This window comes from Lepus europaeus, chromosome 14 (genome assembly GCF_033115175.1).
Source record: "Lepus europaeus isolate LE1 chromosome 14, mLepTim1.pri, whole genome shotgun sequence".
Taxonomy (NCBI): Eukaryota; Metazoa; Chordata; class Mammalia; order Lagomorpha; family Leporidae; genus Lepus; species Lepus europaeus.
Genome location: NC_084840.1, coordinates 25,635,579 through 25,652,753, shown reverse-complemented (window position 1 = coordinate 25,652,753; position 17,175 = coordinate 25,635,579). Strand labels below are relative to the sequence as shown.

Genomic DNA, 17,175 nt, shown 5'->3' with positions numbered 1-17,175 from the left:
GGAACACAAAAATATAACTCAGTAGGGTATTCTGTTATGCGATTAATGAAAGCCTGCACTTTCCAACCAGTGCTCTGTGACCCAACACAAAACATCCATTTGTGTAACATCCATTCGTATGCTTGTTCACATTTCTTATTTACATGTCTAAGCTGCTATAGATGATATTTTTATTAATAGTAGATACTTCAGCATAGCCACAAGGCATGAATTAGTAAAGTTTGTCTATTCACATATTTTGATCTTTGGATCATAGCTAATGAGATGGTAACTTCAGGAGCACTTAATGGTGTTTTGTAACTGTACCTAGCATTTTATTTTTCTTTTTTTTTTTAAGCTACCAGGATAGCACAAAGCTGCTTCTGGTATACTTAAAGTCATCTTAAATTTTTGATTTTGGACTACAAAAGAAGGGAAAAATATGTATAGTGGCAAGCAGCTACTAGACAGTGAAATATCAGGGTATCCCTTTTCCTGCTTTTTACAGCAAAATTTCTTAAAGTGAGTATGTACTTAATATAATTAGGAAATACTAATTTTTTAAACTATTTCTGAAAGAATGGGAACAGTGACATCTAGAAACTCCAGGAATGTAGTTCAATCAGTAAGACCCTGCGAGTGCAGGGAGGGCTCCAGTATCTGGGTCCCTGCTGCCCACATGAGACCAGGGTTGAGATCTAGGTTCCTGGCTTCACCCTGACCCAGCCCTCACGGTTGCAGTCATTTGGGGAGAAAATCAGTGGAAGGGAGCTTTGCCTCTCAAATATAATAAAAATAAAAAATGCTAAAATATCAAGAAGAAGGTAGAAAAGATCTTAATAGCAGTAAACAGTAATTGGTGGACATAGGTGAGGGTTATAATCAAAAACCATGTATTCTGTTTTCAATGTCTATCCTTTCTCTTCTGGGTCTTGCATCCTCATCTTCTTAATTTTAAGATAAATTTTAAGATAAATTACCAAAACACTGAAAACTCTGAATGGCTAATTATTTGAAGTAAGGATCAGAGGGCTGAGGATTATACTTTTAGATCTCCATTCTTATGGTCATCTGTTAAAATAGAAAAAAAATTTTCCAAAGCAAAAGGCTGCATTTCAGATGCAAAGGTATGGATCTTCCATTTCCACTTCTTTTTGATCACTTGTGTACAGGGCTACTATCCTTAAACTTTAGTCACCTGACAAATCTACCTTTTATTCCATGTTATATACCATTCTAGCCTTTTCTTCTTTTTTTTTAAGTATGAGGTAAAGCTAGAAAGAAGACAATTTCTAGACCTGCAACTTAATTTCTGTTAAAAGGAATGAATATAAAAACTACAGGAAGAGAAAGTAACTTTTACTATAAGCAAAGCCAACTACATAGTTTTATCACTTTCTGTTTTGCATGAGATGGAGGCAACATGAAAAAAAGAACTACCAATTAAAGTTAATGTCTTGATGACATCAGAAAAACTCTCGTGGTTGTTTATCCTCAAATAACACAAAGATTTTAGTTGGGGAACATAATTGGTTTTTTAGTACCAACAGCTGGGAAACAAATACGTTTAAGAGGCAACCTGAAATAAGAATGGTAAATATTATAAACTGTGCTTCTGCCCCCTACAAACTTAGAGTGCTCTATTATTTAAATATTACTGTTTTATTAAAACAGCTAATAACTTCTATTTTACCTGAAAAAGAAAGGCATACCTAGAATTCATCCTTTCTTAATTCTTGCTCAATAAAGAATGCTTACTATATGACTATGATTTTAGGCTAACTTCTAACAGCATGATAGATTAGGAAAAAATACTTTTATATATGACAAGCTACAAACAGGAATAGTATCTTACTATCAATACAAATACATGAAGATAATAATTGGCTTCACTATTAACTAATTTGTTATAAAAGTTTAGACATTAAAGCTGGAACAGATGACAAAAACTGTTTAAGTACCATTGTTAGCAAATATTTTAAGAGGATTAAATTAGCGGCATTGACGATGTCCCACTTGATGAATGTTACTGAAACTGTTTAATAGGCAGAACTAGAGTTAATATAAAGTATTAAATTATAAAAATATAAACAAACATTCTTATTTGATCTGAGTATGATTTTCCGCTTTCCAATTAAGCGAGAAAGAAAGGGGGATGGGTAATTAAATGGCCAGCATATAGTTAACAACAATATGAGTAGGTGGAATACATATACTTAAGCCCCAGGAAAGGAACAAACTTAATATGTTCATTTGATTTTAAAAGAGTTAGAAGAAAAAAAGCGAGAGTTACAAATTTCACTACTTGCACTAGAGTCATTAATTCTTTCTCTGGGTCACTGAAATACTCTATTGTGAGCAAGATAAAATAAAGCATTTAATGAATGAGTGTCAAATAGAATATATGTCTAAAATGTGTTAATATGTTATACAAATTAAAACATTTTCGTGTCAAAACATAATTTACTGTTACTTTGTGAAACCAAATGTTCCTTAGGATAGTATCACATAAAGGTTTGCCATAAATAAAGTCTGGAAAAAGAAGAAAAAACAAAAGTACCTGCCCTCTAAGAGGCGTACTTCTGGAGTGCAAACCATGACATGTGAAAACAGATTCTGCAATTATGTGCCTTAACCACACTGACACTTAGGTACAGGTGACGCCACTACGTGATTATACTGCTTCTAAGACACGCTCCTGAGCACTACATAAACATGGGGGTATATGATACCAAATGGCACCTTGTAATTCTAAAATAACTATTTTGGACACCAATGGCTTTACATTGTTTTATTTTATGTAAGAATACAAAACAAAAAAACCAAAATGAAAACAAAAATTCTAAATAGTCAAAATAAATACATTAATACATTAAGGAAGTGCCTTTGAAATGCTTTAAGAACATCATGTATACTATACTTCCATACAAACTGCTGCTACACCAGTGTGATTTATTTAAAGGGTTACTTTTAAATGTGTAGAATACTGAATGTCTTACTCTAGAGAAAATATCTGATTATATGTATTTTTTTTTTAAATTTCAGTATTTATAAACTATATCCACATTTATAGCTCAAGCAATATATATATAAATCTTACCACTGCCTTTCCTTTGAATGCAGCTTTACACAATACCCAAGTCGGCAGTGTGAGTCAATGGACTCTACCACTTGTGAGTGAAGCAGTGCCATAGAACAGCATCAAACCCTAACTGTGCCGGTGCCACGGCTCAATAGGCTAATCCTCAGCCTGCGGCGCCGGCACAGCGGGTTCTAGTCCCAGTCAGGGCGCTGGATTCTGTCCTGGTTGCCCCTCTTCCAGGCCAGCTCTCTGCTGTGGCCTGGCAGTGCAGTGGAGGATGGCCCAAGTGCTTGGGCCCTGCACCCCATGGGAGACCAGGAGAAGCACCTGGCTCCAAGCTTCGGATCAGCGCGGTGCGCCGGCCACAGCGCGCAGGCCATGGCGGCCATTGGAGGGTGAACCAACAGCAAAAAGGAAGACCTTTCTCTCTGTCTCTCTCACTGTCCACTCTGCCTGTCAAAAAAAAAAAAAAAAAAAAAAAAAAAAAAAAAAACAAAAAAAAAACCACAAAAAAACCCTAACTGCTACATACACAAACATTTATCCATATTTTCCAAGATCCTCTTCAGAAAATCCTTACATTGGGAAAATCCCTTACATTGGGGTACAAATGGAACACACTAACTGTTAAGCAACTGAATACTGCAAACCAGGACTCATGTCTTAGCAGGATCGCTATTGGGATGGAGAGACATAAAGAAGAGCAACACCTACTCAAAATAATCACACTAGCACCATGAGCTAAAGCTCTGAGTATGAAGCACCCACTTATAATCCTAATTTTAAAACAAAAAATAAGCATATCATAAACAAATTTTAACATTAACTTACACTATAAATGAACTAAACCTTGCTCTGATTCACTCAGAAACTTAATTCCACAATGGTGGATCTGCTCAATGTGCATCCAGGACCTGCCTCTATATAGCATCAAGTATTTTCCCTTATAATGCCTGCATTATGCTCTACAGCCCAAAGGGGAGGCTGACATGCTGCTGGTACCCTCCAGTGACATTTGTAAAGCATGCTGACTGGCTATTCTTTTTCTCTCTAGAACAAACTGCAGAACCATCTATCAGTCCATCTTTAATGACATTATTCCGATATGTGCACGACATTTTTTGTATTAACATTTCCTAATGAGTATTTGAAAATATTTTCAAAAGTATGCTCAGCTATTTCACTGGGGCCTCACTCTCTCATAGTAGTTAACCTAGGTAAAACAACTATCAGTGGGTGGTAGTTAAGACCAGTTTGGGATGCCCACATCCCATATCAGGGTGCCCATGTTAAAAATCCTGGCTGGCTCTGCCCCTGATTCTAGCTTCCTGCTAATATTCACCCTGGGAGGCAACAGGAGATAGGTCAAGTAGTTAGGGACCTGTCACCCATGTAAGAGACCTGGATTGAACGCCTGGCTTTAGCATGGGCCATGCTCAGCTGCTCCAGGCATTTAGGAAGTGAACCAGCAGTTGGGAAATCTCTCTCTGCCTTTCAAATGAATAAAATACGTAAAATTTTAAAAAGCTATTAGTATTTAACACAAAGAGGGCTCAGCCAAGAAGAAACAAACAAACAAAAAAAATGCGGAACAAACTTTGTTACATAATCAGTCCTGCAGATAATTTACCTCTAAGAGAAAAAAAAATCCACAACACTGAATAAAAATGTGCAGTTTACCCTTCTTTAAATAGTTTAAATGTGGAAAAAAAATCCCAATCTATAATACTTCCAATTTGTCCAATTATTAGTATTCAGAATACAAAGTCTTCTGCCACATAACTCAACAAAGCATTCTTATAAACAGTGTATTTAAAATGCTTTTGTGTATCTTTTGATATGTCTCAAGTTTCTTTTTAAAAAAATATAAAGTCAGATCTCTAAACATTCACTGGTATATCTCTAAAAATTAAGTAATATAAATATTTCCAGTACCTTACATTTATCAAAGGGAGAAATACAAAGTAGAGAAACCAAAAATGTATCATAGTTGATTTATCTCTTAACTATATAAGTTATCAAAGTGTATGGTAAGAGTGAACCCAACAGCAGCAACACTGAAACAGAGGCACAGAGAGCCCATGTAATTTGGTCATGCTGTCATCACCATCAATTATTTAGAGCTAAGGTGTGATGTGCTGCTCAGGACCCCAAATGCACATCAGACTCAGAAGAAGGTCACGTCCACAAATCAGCACAGAACTCCTGGTCACCAGGACTTTGTGGTGAACCCAGGAGCCCTTTCTTGATGCATATCTAAACGAAGGGTAGAACTACGGTCACCTTTCATGACAAGTTCAATCATTAACAACAATAACTGCTTATCTTTAATATACCTTGCACTGCTAGAAGTTGCTCCTCTGTGGTCCAACGGGCATTAATTTTCTGATTTGACTACAAAATTAAAGAGAAGTTTCCTAATGAGGATATGAAGACAGACATTTTTCCAAAGTGCTTATTTTTTTTAACTTTTTACCATATCACAGACATGAAATTACTAAAAGTCTAATTACAAAGACTTCATTTTCAGAAGGATTAAAATACATGTATTTTAAGCTAGCTTTCACCCCACAGAAAGATAATGAAAGGGAAATTTAATAACTTGGGAGAGTAAACATTAGTATTTATGTTCTGATCACAGATTTTAAAACCTGAGCAAATCTATTAGTTGCCCACAACGTTCTATCACACACTATAGCGTAACTTTGGCTTAGTTTTAAATAGTTAAGACTTTATTTTCTTTTGAGGACATTTCTATCTCTAAAATGCTTTCTCAAATTTCTGAAGCAGAAAGTGATCTGCTAATAAGAGTAAGTTTCCTTCTCCCAAAACCTACCAATGTTTTGATAAAAAAAAAATCCTGTTTAGAATTTTTACTATAGTAATATTACATCAAATACCTAAACAGATGTCATTAGTGCATACCAGCTGACCCAATAAACTAAAAGAGCAGCAGCAGTAGATGGGGGATGGGGTGGGGTACAGGAGTAAGTACACCAGCACGCAGGTCTAAAGAGAACTGTCAAGGCAAGCAGCTCTGTGTAACACAGGGACTGCTGGGCAAGACAGAAAAGAGGCCTCCTTTGAGAAGGGAAACACTCTGGCCTCACCTCACCCATGGTCTCAGTATAGGAATCTACAGCACACAGCAGTTCTGGGAATACCAACTTTTTCACCATGAGTGAAGTCTAAGTAATTATTCATGAAGATGAAAAAACAAAAATTCAAAGTTAAAAACTGTTTTATTAGAGGACAAAGATATAATAAAGGAAGGAAAAACCTAAAAGAGAAACTGCTGGGTCTCAGATGAGATTTAAATGGGACAGAGAGGCAGGCAAGATGGTGGACAGCAGATATGCCTCAAGGTTAGCATACTGGCGACCAGGCAAAGGAACACCAGTAACAAGGACATGAGAAAGTGAGAGAACAGGAAAAACTAAGGGACTCCAGAATCAGAAATAAAAAGGTAAGCCAAAATTAAAATGGTTAACATGCAGCTTAAAAACATCCTCTCTGCATGATCGGAGTGCCTGAGTTTAACTGCTGGCTCTCACTTCTCTCTCCACCTTCCTGCTAATGCAGAGCCTGGAAGAAGTGGTGATGGGATGATGGCTCAAGTAATTGGGGTTCCTGTCACCTAGGCATGAGACCTGGAATGAGCTGTTTGGCTCTGGCAGGCCACTGAGAAGTGAACCAACAGGAGCTCTCTTTCAAAGAAGTAAATACAAATTTAAAGAAAAAATATATAGGCAATTGTTTCTTACTTAAAACAGGTATAAATATTTCAGAGTAAACAGTGAAAAACTAAAGGGATGATTGCAAATTAATCTGAAATATGAGAATAAAGCTTATGAAAATTAGTTTATTCCAAAAAACAGGGGCTGGCACTGTGGTGCACTGGGTGAAGCTGCTGCTTATGATGCCTGCATCCCATAGTAGAGCACCAGCTGGAGCACTGACTGCTGCACTTCTGATCCAGCTCCCTGTTAATGAGCCTGGGAAGGCAGTGGACAATGACTCAAGTACTTGTGCCCCTACCAGCCATGTGGGAAACCAGGATGGGATTTCTGGCTCCTGGCTTCACCCTGGCCCAGACGTGGCTGTTGCAGGCATTTTGAGAGTGAACCAGTGGAAGACTTGTCTGTCTCTCCTACTCTGCTGCCTTTGAAATGAATAAATAAATCTTTTAAAAAAATGATCAGTTAATTCGTTTTATTTTTTGGCATATTGTTTTTCATCGTACAAAGATACGACATCCTTTGGCTTTGAAGGCTTCAGTAATTTTTTCAAGGGCCCTTCATTGTTACTCAAATTACTTCTCTTTTAAGCACTTGCCTATGAGTTGTCATCTTTTTCTTTAATTGTTAATTCTGCTGGTTATACATCTGTCAACAACTGTTTAAATGACTGAAGTCATTCTCTTGTACTTTAACAGACTTCATGAAGCTTTTCCACATTTTGTAAAGCTTACAATTTCATTTACTTTTTTTTTTTTTTTTTTTTTTTTTGACAGGCAGAGTGGACAGTGAGAGACAGAGAGAAAGGTCTTCCTTTTTGCCGTTGGTTCACCCTCCAATGGCCGCTGCGGCCGGCGCACTGCACTGATCTGAAGCCAGGAGCCAGGTGCTTCTCCTGGTCTCCCATGCGGGTGTAGGGCCCAAGGACCTGGGCCATCCTCCACTGCCTTCCCGGGCCACAGCAGAGAGCTGGACTGGAAGAGGAGCAACCAGGACAGAATCTGGAGCCCCAACCGGGACTAGAACCCGGGGTGCTGGCATGGCAGGCGGAGGATTAGCCTATTGAGCCATGGCGCCGGCCAAAGGATCATCCAGGACTTGAACCGGCGCCCTGATAGGATGCTGGTACCACAGGCGGAGGATTAACCTACTGCACCACAGCGCTGGCCCCCTTTGTTCTGTACTTGTATTGTATTAGCAAGAATGACAGAGAATGACGCTGTGATGGAAGGGATTAACGTTACAGCCAAAGTCAGACAGAGTTGGTGAACAGAGCCTAATTTTATAATCACTAGTTTAACAGACAATGTGTTTTTATTTGGCAACTTTTACTTTTTCATGCATTCCTTAGATTGGGGTTGGATACTGTCCGGCCTGTGGGGCTCACTGGCTCTGCCAAGGAAACCACAGATGGGATGCAAAATTCGGTAAGACTACAGTAGGCTATTTTTAGGTGATAATTTTGTATGGCCCATGAATGATGTGATACATATCCAATGGCCCTTGGCAGAAAAAGGTTCCCCACCTCTGCCTTACATTAGTGAGTATCTGGATAGTGAGGAACCCCTATTCGTGAAAGTTGCAATACTTACATTGCAAGTTGTTCTGAGGGTTAAATTTTAATAGTTAAATGTGAGGATATATATGTAAAGAAAGCAGCAGCTATTACAGTGCCTGAGCAAACAAAAATTAAAGTTGAAACAAACTGGATACAAAGGTATGGTTAATGAAATGGGAATAAAAAATGAAATAGAAACAACGTGTGCTAAAAAAATTAATAAAGCTTACCAGAAAATCAGGAGATTGGATGAACACAAATAACTTTAATACAAATTTCAAAGTATAGAGTACATTTGGAAATTTAAGAGAGATATTTCGGAAAGATGAGAAGACATTCCATGTGCAGGAAACAACAGGATTTGTGCCTGGAAGCAATGATAAATAAGCTTGAAAAGTTGGGGATATTTAAACTAAAAAACTAGCAGAACCTCTTTTGGAAGGGCAGTAAAAATCAACATTGATAAGTGCACACCCAATTCAATGAGAAAACAGTTGTGTTATTTTGTTTTGTGGGGACCAGGGAGTAAGAGATATGAATAGAAGCAGAGTAAGACCTTTAAGTCTGGAAGCTGAGAGAAGGGAGCTGTTGTTGAGGGCCTGGGAAGCCATGAGATGCTGATTTGGTGGATGTGGGAAGACAGAGCGCAGATGAATTTAATTTGGGAGACACTGAGAACGTGGAACGAGCCAGACATGAAGGTGGATCTTGGGTTCCACTAGAGCCCAAAATATATTCATTAATTAAAACATTCTTTTTTCTTTTTTTGACAGGCAGAGTTAGTGAGAGAGAGAGAGAGAGAGAGATAGAAAGGTCTTCCTTCCATTGATTCATCCCCCAAATGGTTGCTGCGGCCGGTGCACCGCGCCAATCCAAAGCCAGGAGCCAGGTGCTTCCTCCTGGTCTCCCATGGGGTGCAGGGCCCAAGCACTTGGGCCATCCTCCACTGCCTTCCCGGGCCACAGCAGAGAGCTGGCCTGGAAGAGGGGCAACCGGGACAGAATCCAGAGCCCCGACCAGGACTAGAACCTGGGGTGCCGGCACCGCAGGTGGAGGATTAGCCAAGTGAGCCGTGGCACCGGCCTCAAATACATTCTTGAAGGTCTGGGAAATGTTTATAAGGGACAACAATAGAGCTGTATCTTACTTAGATGTAAGGTCATAAAATCAGGGGCAGGTGTTGTAGCGTAGCGAGTAAAGCCGTCAACTTCAGTGCTGGCATCCCATGTGGGAGCTGGTTTAAGTCTTAGCTGCTCCACTTCCGGTCTCGCTTTCTGCTATGGCCTGGGAAAGCAGTAGAAGATGGTCCAAAAGTCCTTGGACCTTTGTACCCATGTGGGAAACCCAGAAGAAGCTCCTGGCTCCTGGCTTCAGACTGGTGCAGTTCCAGCTGTTGCAGCCAATTGGGGAGTAAACCAGCAGATGGAAGAACTCTCTCCCTCTATCTCTCCCTCTCTCTGCCTTTCCTTCTCTGTGTAACTCTTTCAAATAAATAAATAAATCTTTAAATAAATAATAAATCAGCCTATTTTTAAAAACTGGTTATTTTCCAAAATTCTTTCTGAAATGTCTTTACAAAGATAGCTGCAGGGACAGGCAGAGTGTCTAAATACATACACACAGCCGAATATTCTTCCAGTACTAGAACAGACCACGAGGTTTTCATTGGGACACCAAATGAAAACTACCGGCTTAAATTTAAGCTAGGGGCCAGCATTGTGGCTTAGTGGTTGAAGCCTCCTTGGCACTGGCATCCCATATGGGTGCCAGTGAGAGTCCTGGCTGCTCCACTTCCGATCTAGCTCCCTGCTAATGTGCCTAGGAAAGCATTGCAGAATGACCCAAGTACTTAGGGCCCTGTACCCACATGGGAGACCCTGAAGAAGCTCCTGGCTCCTGGCCTGGCCTGGCCCAGCTCTGGCCACTGCAACCATTTGGGGAGTGAACCAGCAGATGGAAGACACCCCTCTCTCTCTGTTTCTCTCTCTAACTAACTAAGCCTTTCAAGTAAATAACATAAATCTTTATAAAAAAATTTAAGGTAGTGTTATTTAAAAATATATATTTATTTACTAGAATCTCCTTCAGCTCAAAGAGATGCTCCTCCAGGAGGCCACGTGAAAGCTATGACTGATGAAGGGAATGGTGGATTCAGAGTTTCCGGGACATGAATGCTTACCTCAGGGCATGCAGACGGAGCTCAGGGAGAACTGTCAGCACTACTACCTCCCCTCCCCCCAATTTAGCTGAGTGTCTAGGTCGAACATCTGTCATTTAAATGTATATGTGATGTGACTTTAATAAAGTGAAGTGGCAGGCCGGCGCCGCGGCTCAATAGGCTAATCCTCCACCTTGCGGCGCCGGCACACCGGGTTCTAGTCCCGGTCGGGGCACCGATCCTGTCCTGGTTGCCCCTCTTCCAGGCCAGCTCTCTGCTGTGGCCTGGCAGTGCAGTGGAGGATGGCCCAAGTGCTTGGGCCCTGCACCCCATGGGAGACCAGGAGAAGCACCTGGCTCCTGCCATCGGATCAGCGCGGTGCGCCGGTAGCAGCGCGCCTACCGCGGCGGCCATTGGAGGGTGAACCAACAGCAAAAAGGAAGACCTTTCTCTCTGTCTCTCTCTCTCACTGTCCACTCTGCCTGTCAAAAAAAAAAAAATAAATAAATAAATAAAAAAATAAAGTGAAGTGGCAAGATGGCGTATTTCCAAGAGAATGGAGAGAGAAATGAAATCTGAGGATAAGAATTTGGAGAACACCTGTATTTATGAATAGGAAGGAAAACTACAGTTGAGATGGGGATGTAACAGTTATAAAAGAGAGCATAACCTCTCAAAGAAGAAAGAGGAGGTAATCCCTTGGCTCACGAGCTCAGAGGAGCGCAAAGGAATCAGAGGTTGAAAGTTGTGGAACTGTGGTCATGAGAACTTGGTCACCAATGCTAACCTCAGGAAGCTGCTTCTGTGGAAATGACAGGAAGCAGAGCTGAAGCTGTCTGGGAGTAAACAGTCTGTGTAACAGAACAGGAGCAACAGAAGAGGGGGAAGACTGAAGGAGAAACACGGTAAAAAGTTTTTATAAAAGAATCCTCTAAGTTGACTTTTACAATATTTATTTTTTACAGGATTTATTCAATTTAAAGAAGACAACTGGAATATACCTATATATCTAAAACTGAATAGTAACTGAGGTTCACTAGGTGGTACCATACAGTATATTCTATGGCAAACCCCGATCTGAAATGACATTGTCTTAATAATATAAAACAAGACAATTTATAACAGTAATATATAAGGTCCCAAAGAGTCTTCTAGAAGAAACAAGAGTTTGCTTGTTTGACATCCCTAGTGAATTCAGCATTTTTAACTGCACTCTTTCCCTACTAAATTAATCTGTCTTCACATCCCTCCCATGTTTTTTGGTGGTAGATTCACACTACCTCTGCATTGGAAGAATGAGAAAAGGTTATCAAGTTAAACCTCTACCCAGTAATGCAAACCCCTTTTAACATCCTTGCTGAAAAAGGACGTTACTCCACCTTTGCATGAAGACACCCACAGATGGGACATTCTCAGCTTCACAAACACCCTTTTTCACTTATAATTCTTCTTCCTTCCTGATTAATCATCTTGTCCCTCCCTATCTACATGCATCCAAAACAAATCAGAGCATAATAACATGCCACCATCATCCCCAACACTCTCATCTATTTTCAAGGAAACACAGTATTTCCTATGTTGCAACATTCTTTGGATTTATCACTCGCTTCCATTCCCACAACTAATGCCCAACTCTACTCATATCCCTTTTACCATTCATCACTCACACACTTAGCATCTTAGCAGCTATAAAGCTTCCGTTCTAATTTATCCTGCTTGAGACTGCCAGCATACTTTCCCTACAATCAACAGTTTCCACTGCATCCTCCTATACTGAAGAAACTCCAGGGTCTCCTGTATGACTTTTTTTAAAAGGCAAACTTCTCCTTCTAGCTTCCACAGGACTTTCATACTCTGGTGCCTACCCACTTATCCTGCCACAAAGAAGCCCTGCTCCATCTCATAGACGATGCTCACCTCTTTCTAAGTAGACAATATGCTCTTGAGAAAAGATGATTTTTTTACTTCCACTGAATTCTTGCTCAGGACCACCTGCTGACTAAGTTTTAAAAATGCTTTTAACTGTCCCCAAGGATTTCTATTTTGAATATGCTGTTCAACAATGAACCACTGCTCATACTGTTCACTCTGGCTGGAATGCCCTGCCCCACCACTCTGTGTGTGTGCAAAAATCCCACTGATCCTTCAAACCTCACATGCAACATCCCACCCTCCAGGAAGTCTACTCTGATCACCCCGGCCAGATGAACAAAGCCCAGCTCTACTCTTGCAGCACTTCGTTTCTAAATCTATCAGAAAACTTGTATCTGTCTTAGAACATCTAGACTCTAAGTTGTTTTTTTTTAAGCAGGGGGAAAATATACCTCATCTTTATGTTTCCCTTCTCTCTGCATATACTCCTCAGTGCCTAACACAGTGCCTTACATGAAATGGGTGATAAATACTTGGGAGTGAATGGACTTTTTTCACCAAATTATTCCTTAAATGAAAATAACAAATACAACCAAGTTAATAAGCAAAGCATTTTAGTAATTATTTATTTTCAGTGGAGTTACCGTATTTAGGTCTATGGTAATTATTCCAAAGATTATCTTTCTTTGTTTAGGAATAGTCTAACTTAAAGGTAAGAGGGTAATTTTTTAAGGGCTCTCCTGTGATGGTCAATTTTGAAGTCTATCTATAGAAATTGCTCTCCTCTTGAAAGCAATAGGAATAATAAGATAAATATATCCCAGGGACTTTCTAGATGATAAAACATATAGGCATTTTTCAGATCACGTGAGTTCAATTAATCACCTTAAAATAACACCAAAACTTTAACATATGGATGGTACAATGATAAAATTTGGGGTGTTTTGGGGCTGGCATTATGGCATAGTGGGTTAAGCTGACACCTGTGATGCCAGTATTCCGTATGGATGCCAGTTTGTGTCGTGGCTGCTCCACTTTCAATCCAGCTCCTTGCTAATGCACCTGGGACAGCAGAAGATGGCCCGAGTTTGTAGGCCCCTGCACCCATGTGGGAGGCCAGGATGGAGTTCCTGCTTCCTGGCTTCAGCCTGCCTAGCCCTGGATGTCGCAGCCATCTGGGAAGTGAACCAGATGGGACGATCTCTCTCACTCTCTGTAACTCTGACTTTCAAAAAAATAAATTTAAAAAAATGGGGGACTGGTATTGTAGCACAGATTAAGCCACAGCTTGCAACTTTTTTTTTTTTTTTTTTTTGACAGGCAGAGTAGACAGTGAGAGAGAGAGAGAGACAGAGAGAAAGGTCTTCCTTTGCCGTTGGTTCACCCTCCAATGGCCACTGCGGCCAGTGCACTGCAGCCAGCGCACCGCGCTGATCCGAAGCCAGGAGCCAGGTACTTATACTGGTCTCCCATGGGGTGCAGGGCCCAAGCACTTGGGCCATCCTCCACTGCACTCCCTGGCCACAGCAGAGAGCTGGCCTGGAAGAGGGGCAACCGGGACAGAATCCGGTGCCCCGATCGGGACTAGAACCTGGTGTGCCGGCGCCGCAAGGTGGAGGATTAGCCTGTTGAGCCACAGCGCCAGCCTAACAGCTTGCAACTTTAACATCCCATAATGGGTATCAGTTCAAGAACTGGCTGCCCCACTTTCAATCCATCTCTCTACTAATGGCCTGGGGAAGAATTGGAGACTGGTCCAAGTGCTTGGGGTCCTACACCCACATGGGAGATGCAGAAGAAGCTCCTGGATCCTTCTTGATCCAGCTCCAGCTTGGTCTAGCCCAGGCTGTTGTGGCCAATTGGGGAGTGAACCAGCAGATGGAAGATCTTTCTCTCTCTCTCTGTAAATCCGCTTTTCAAATAAATAAATAAATAAATATTAAAAAACCATTAGGGTGTTTAACAGCCAGAGTTCCATTATTTACTGTGTGTGACCTTGCAGAAGTCAGTTAAACTCTCTGAAGCCTAGTTTCCCCATGTAAAATAATAATATCTGCCTCATCTACTTGTATGGAGTTACGTAAAGATCAAATGAGGCAGTATTCGGGAAAGGTAAAAAATACTACTGTACTTGATCATCTTTTTTGTTTTGTTCTGTTTCTCTTTTAAATTTTTTTTTTTTTTTTTTTTTTTGACAGGCAGAGTGGACAGTGAGAGAGAGACAGAGAGAAAGGTCTTCCTTTTGCCGTTGGTTCACCCTCCAATGGCCGCCGCGGTAGCGCGCTGCAGCCGGCGCACCGCGCTGATCCGATGGCAGGAGCCAGGTGCTTCTCCTGGTCTCCCATGGGGTGCAGGGCCCAAGGACCTGGGCCATCCTCCACTGCACTCCCTGGCCACAGCAGAGAGCTGGCCTGGAAGAGGGGCAACCGGGACAGGATCGGTGCCCCGACCGGGACTAGAACCCGGTGTGCCGGCGCCGCAAGGTGGAGGATTAGCCTGTTGAGCCACGGCGCCGGCCCTCTTTTAAAATTTATTTATTTATTTGAAAAACAGCGTCAGAGAGAGATAGTCCATCTACTGGTTCACTCTCCAAATGGCTGCAATGGCCAGAGCTGGTCTGGTCTGAAGCCAGGAACTAGGAGCTTTTTCCAGGTCTCCCACATGGGTGCAGGGGCCCAAGCACTTGGACCACCCTCTGTTGCTTTCCCAAGCACATTAGCAGGGAGCTGGATTGGAAGTGGAGAAACTGGGACTCAAACAGTGCCCATATGGTATGCCGGCACTGCAAGTGGTGGCTTTACTTGCCATGCCACAACACTGGCACTGTCATTTTTCTTTATACAACGTTAAGGAGGAATTTTTCTCTAATTTTAAATTATTATAATTAAATATTCTTTTATTTTATTTAGTGAGTATATATTATCCAGCTTTTCTTTTGTAACTTCAAGATATTTTCCTAGAAATTTCTATATTTTGTGTAAATTCTCAAACTTGTTAGCATAAAGTTCCTAATTCCTACATTTTTTAATATGTGCTGTTAATTTTTAATTTACTTCTTAAACTATGAAATTATAGAACTTTACATTTTTTACTTTTATGTATTTCAATACATAATTAAATATAAAATTAAAATAATTTAAATACAAAATGTAAAATAATTTTGTTGCAATAAAATAAACTCATATTTTTTGTATTATACTGCCCTTAAATAAACGCTAGTAGAATGTTTGTCAATTCACTTGTACATTTGCAATGATATCAGTCTATGTATTTTTCACTTTCTTCCATGACCTTTCCATCTTTCAAAGATTTGAAACAAACAAAAGCACTTTCTTTATAACAAGTCTTCCCTTCTAAAAGATTCTAATTAAGATGGCATATGGAGGGCTGGTGCTGTAGCGCAGCAGGTAAAGCCACTGCCTGCAGTGCTGGCAACCCATGTGGGCACCGGTTCCAGTCCTGGCTGCTCCACTTCCGATCTAGCTCTCTATTATGGCCTGGGAAAGCAGTAGAAGATGGCCCAAGTCCTTGGGCTCCTGCACCCGCATGGGAGACCCAGAAGAAGCTCCTGGCTCCTGACTTCGGATTAGCGCAGCTCTGGCCGTTGTGGCCAATTAGGGAGTGAACCAGCGGATGGTAGACCTCTCCCTCTCTGCCTCTCCCTCTCTGTGCAACTCTTTCAAATAAATAAATAAACAAATCTTAAAAAAAAAAAAAAAAAAAAGATGGCATATGGTGCATTATTTCTGTAGCTTTACTCTTCTGACCCCCCCCCCCCCAGCACTTCACAGATTATTTCATCCGTAACTATTTCAGTCTATGATTTTGTGGGAAAAAAGTCCTATCAGGATGAAATGAGATTATTTGATTATCATACTCAAATCCAGGGTATGAATAAGAACATAGGAGTTTCAGGAAAGCTCCTTGATTGGAACTTATCAGCATTTAAGTATTCTTACAGCTACATCACAAATATCAAATATCTATTTAGGTTTCAGCTGAAATACAAGTTAGGCTTGAGAAAATCTGTATCTTGTTTTTTATATTTTAGATTTTCAGGGACAAAAGTATATGAATGTAAGTCCACATCCTAAAACTCAATTGGAAATCTGAGCCAAAAGAGTGTAATTACAATAAAAACTTGTGAAAATAAACTCCTTTTCTTGGGATTTTTTCTTGCTATTTCCTCCAATTCACAGGAGCAGGAAAGTGCTTTGGGCACACACTGCTGTGGACCCAGAAATCCACTGATGACCTTCTATCATCGCATACACTGTGTCTACTCCTAGAGCCATGTTCCCCAACTACTCTGCTTGATAGGAATGCCTAGAGACAGGAAAGAAAGAATTTTACTTAGACACAGAATTAGTCAAGCTTCAAAAGTTCAACTATCTAAATCAGGGAAGGGGAAACTTTTCTTTGCTAAGGGCCATACAAAATTATCAACTTAAAAAATTATCTTGCTATAGACTTATGGAATTTTGAGTCCCACCTGCAGATGAAATGATTTTGTGAGCTTTATCTGGCCCACAGGCCAGATGTTCCCCACCCCTGATCTAAGTGAAAAAATAGAGATAAAACAAATTATATCACAACTAACAATACATGGGACCAAAAGAGTAGCTGAACACTGCATACCCCAAAGAGCAAAGTTTCACTATACTTAATCACATGTATTCTCCAAAAACATACCTCAGGAGGTTTGAATTCTTCAATTCCACCTTCCATTTTCTGTTTAAGGGCACTGTTTACTTGCTTAGCATTCTGAACCTTCAAACAAAATAACCCA

The 17,175-nt window shown here is 40.5% G+C and overlaps 1 protein-coding gene across 8 annotated transcripts in view; it reads right to left on the bottom strand.

The window, feature by feature from the left end:
- The window catches only part of RCOR3 (REST corepressor 3), a 58,258-nt gene that overhangs the window by 6,984 nt on the left and 34,099 nt on the right, over positions 1-17,175 (bottom strand). For all 8 annotated transcript variants that reach the window (XR_009867916.1, XR_009867915.1, XM_062210291.1 and 5 more), the window contains 2 exons: positions 17,079-17,156; positions 5,398-5,455 (listed from right to left, as the gene is read on the bottom strand). Coding sequence is in view for 6 of the 8 variants with exons in the window: in XM_062210291.1 (XP_062066275.1) it covers positions 5,398-5,455; positions 17,079-17,156 (136 nt within the window). In the remaining 2 variants the exon portion in view is untranslated. The remainder of the gene's footprint in view (positions 1-5,397; positions 5,456-17,078; positions 17,157-17,175) is intronic.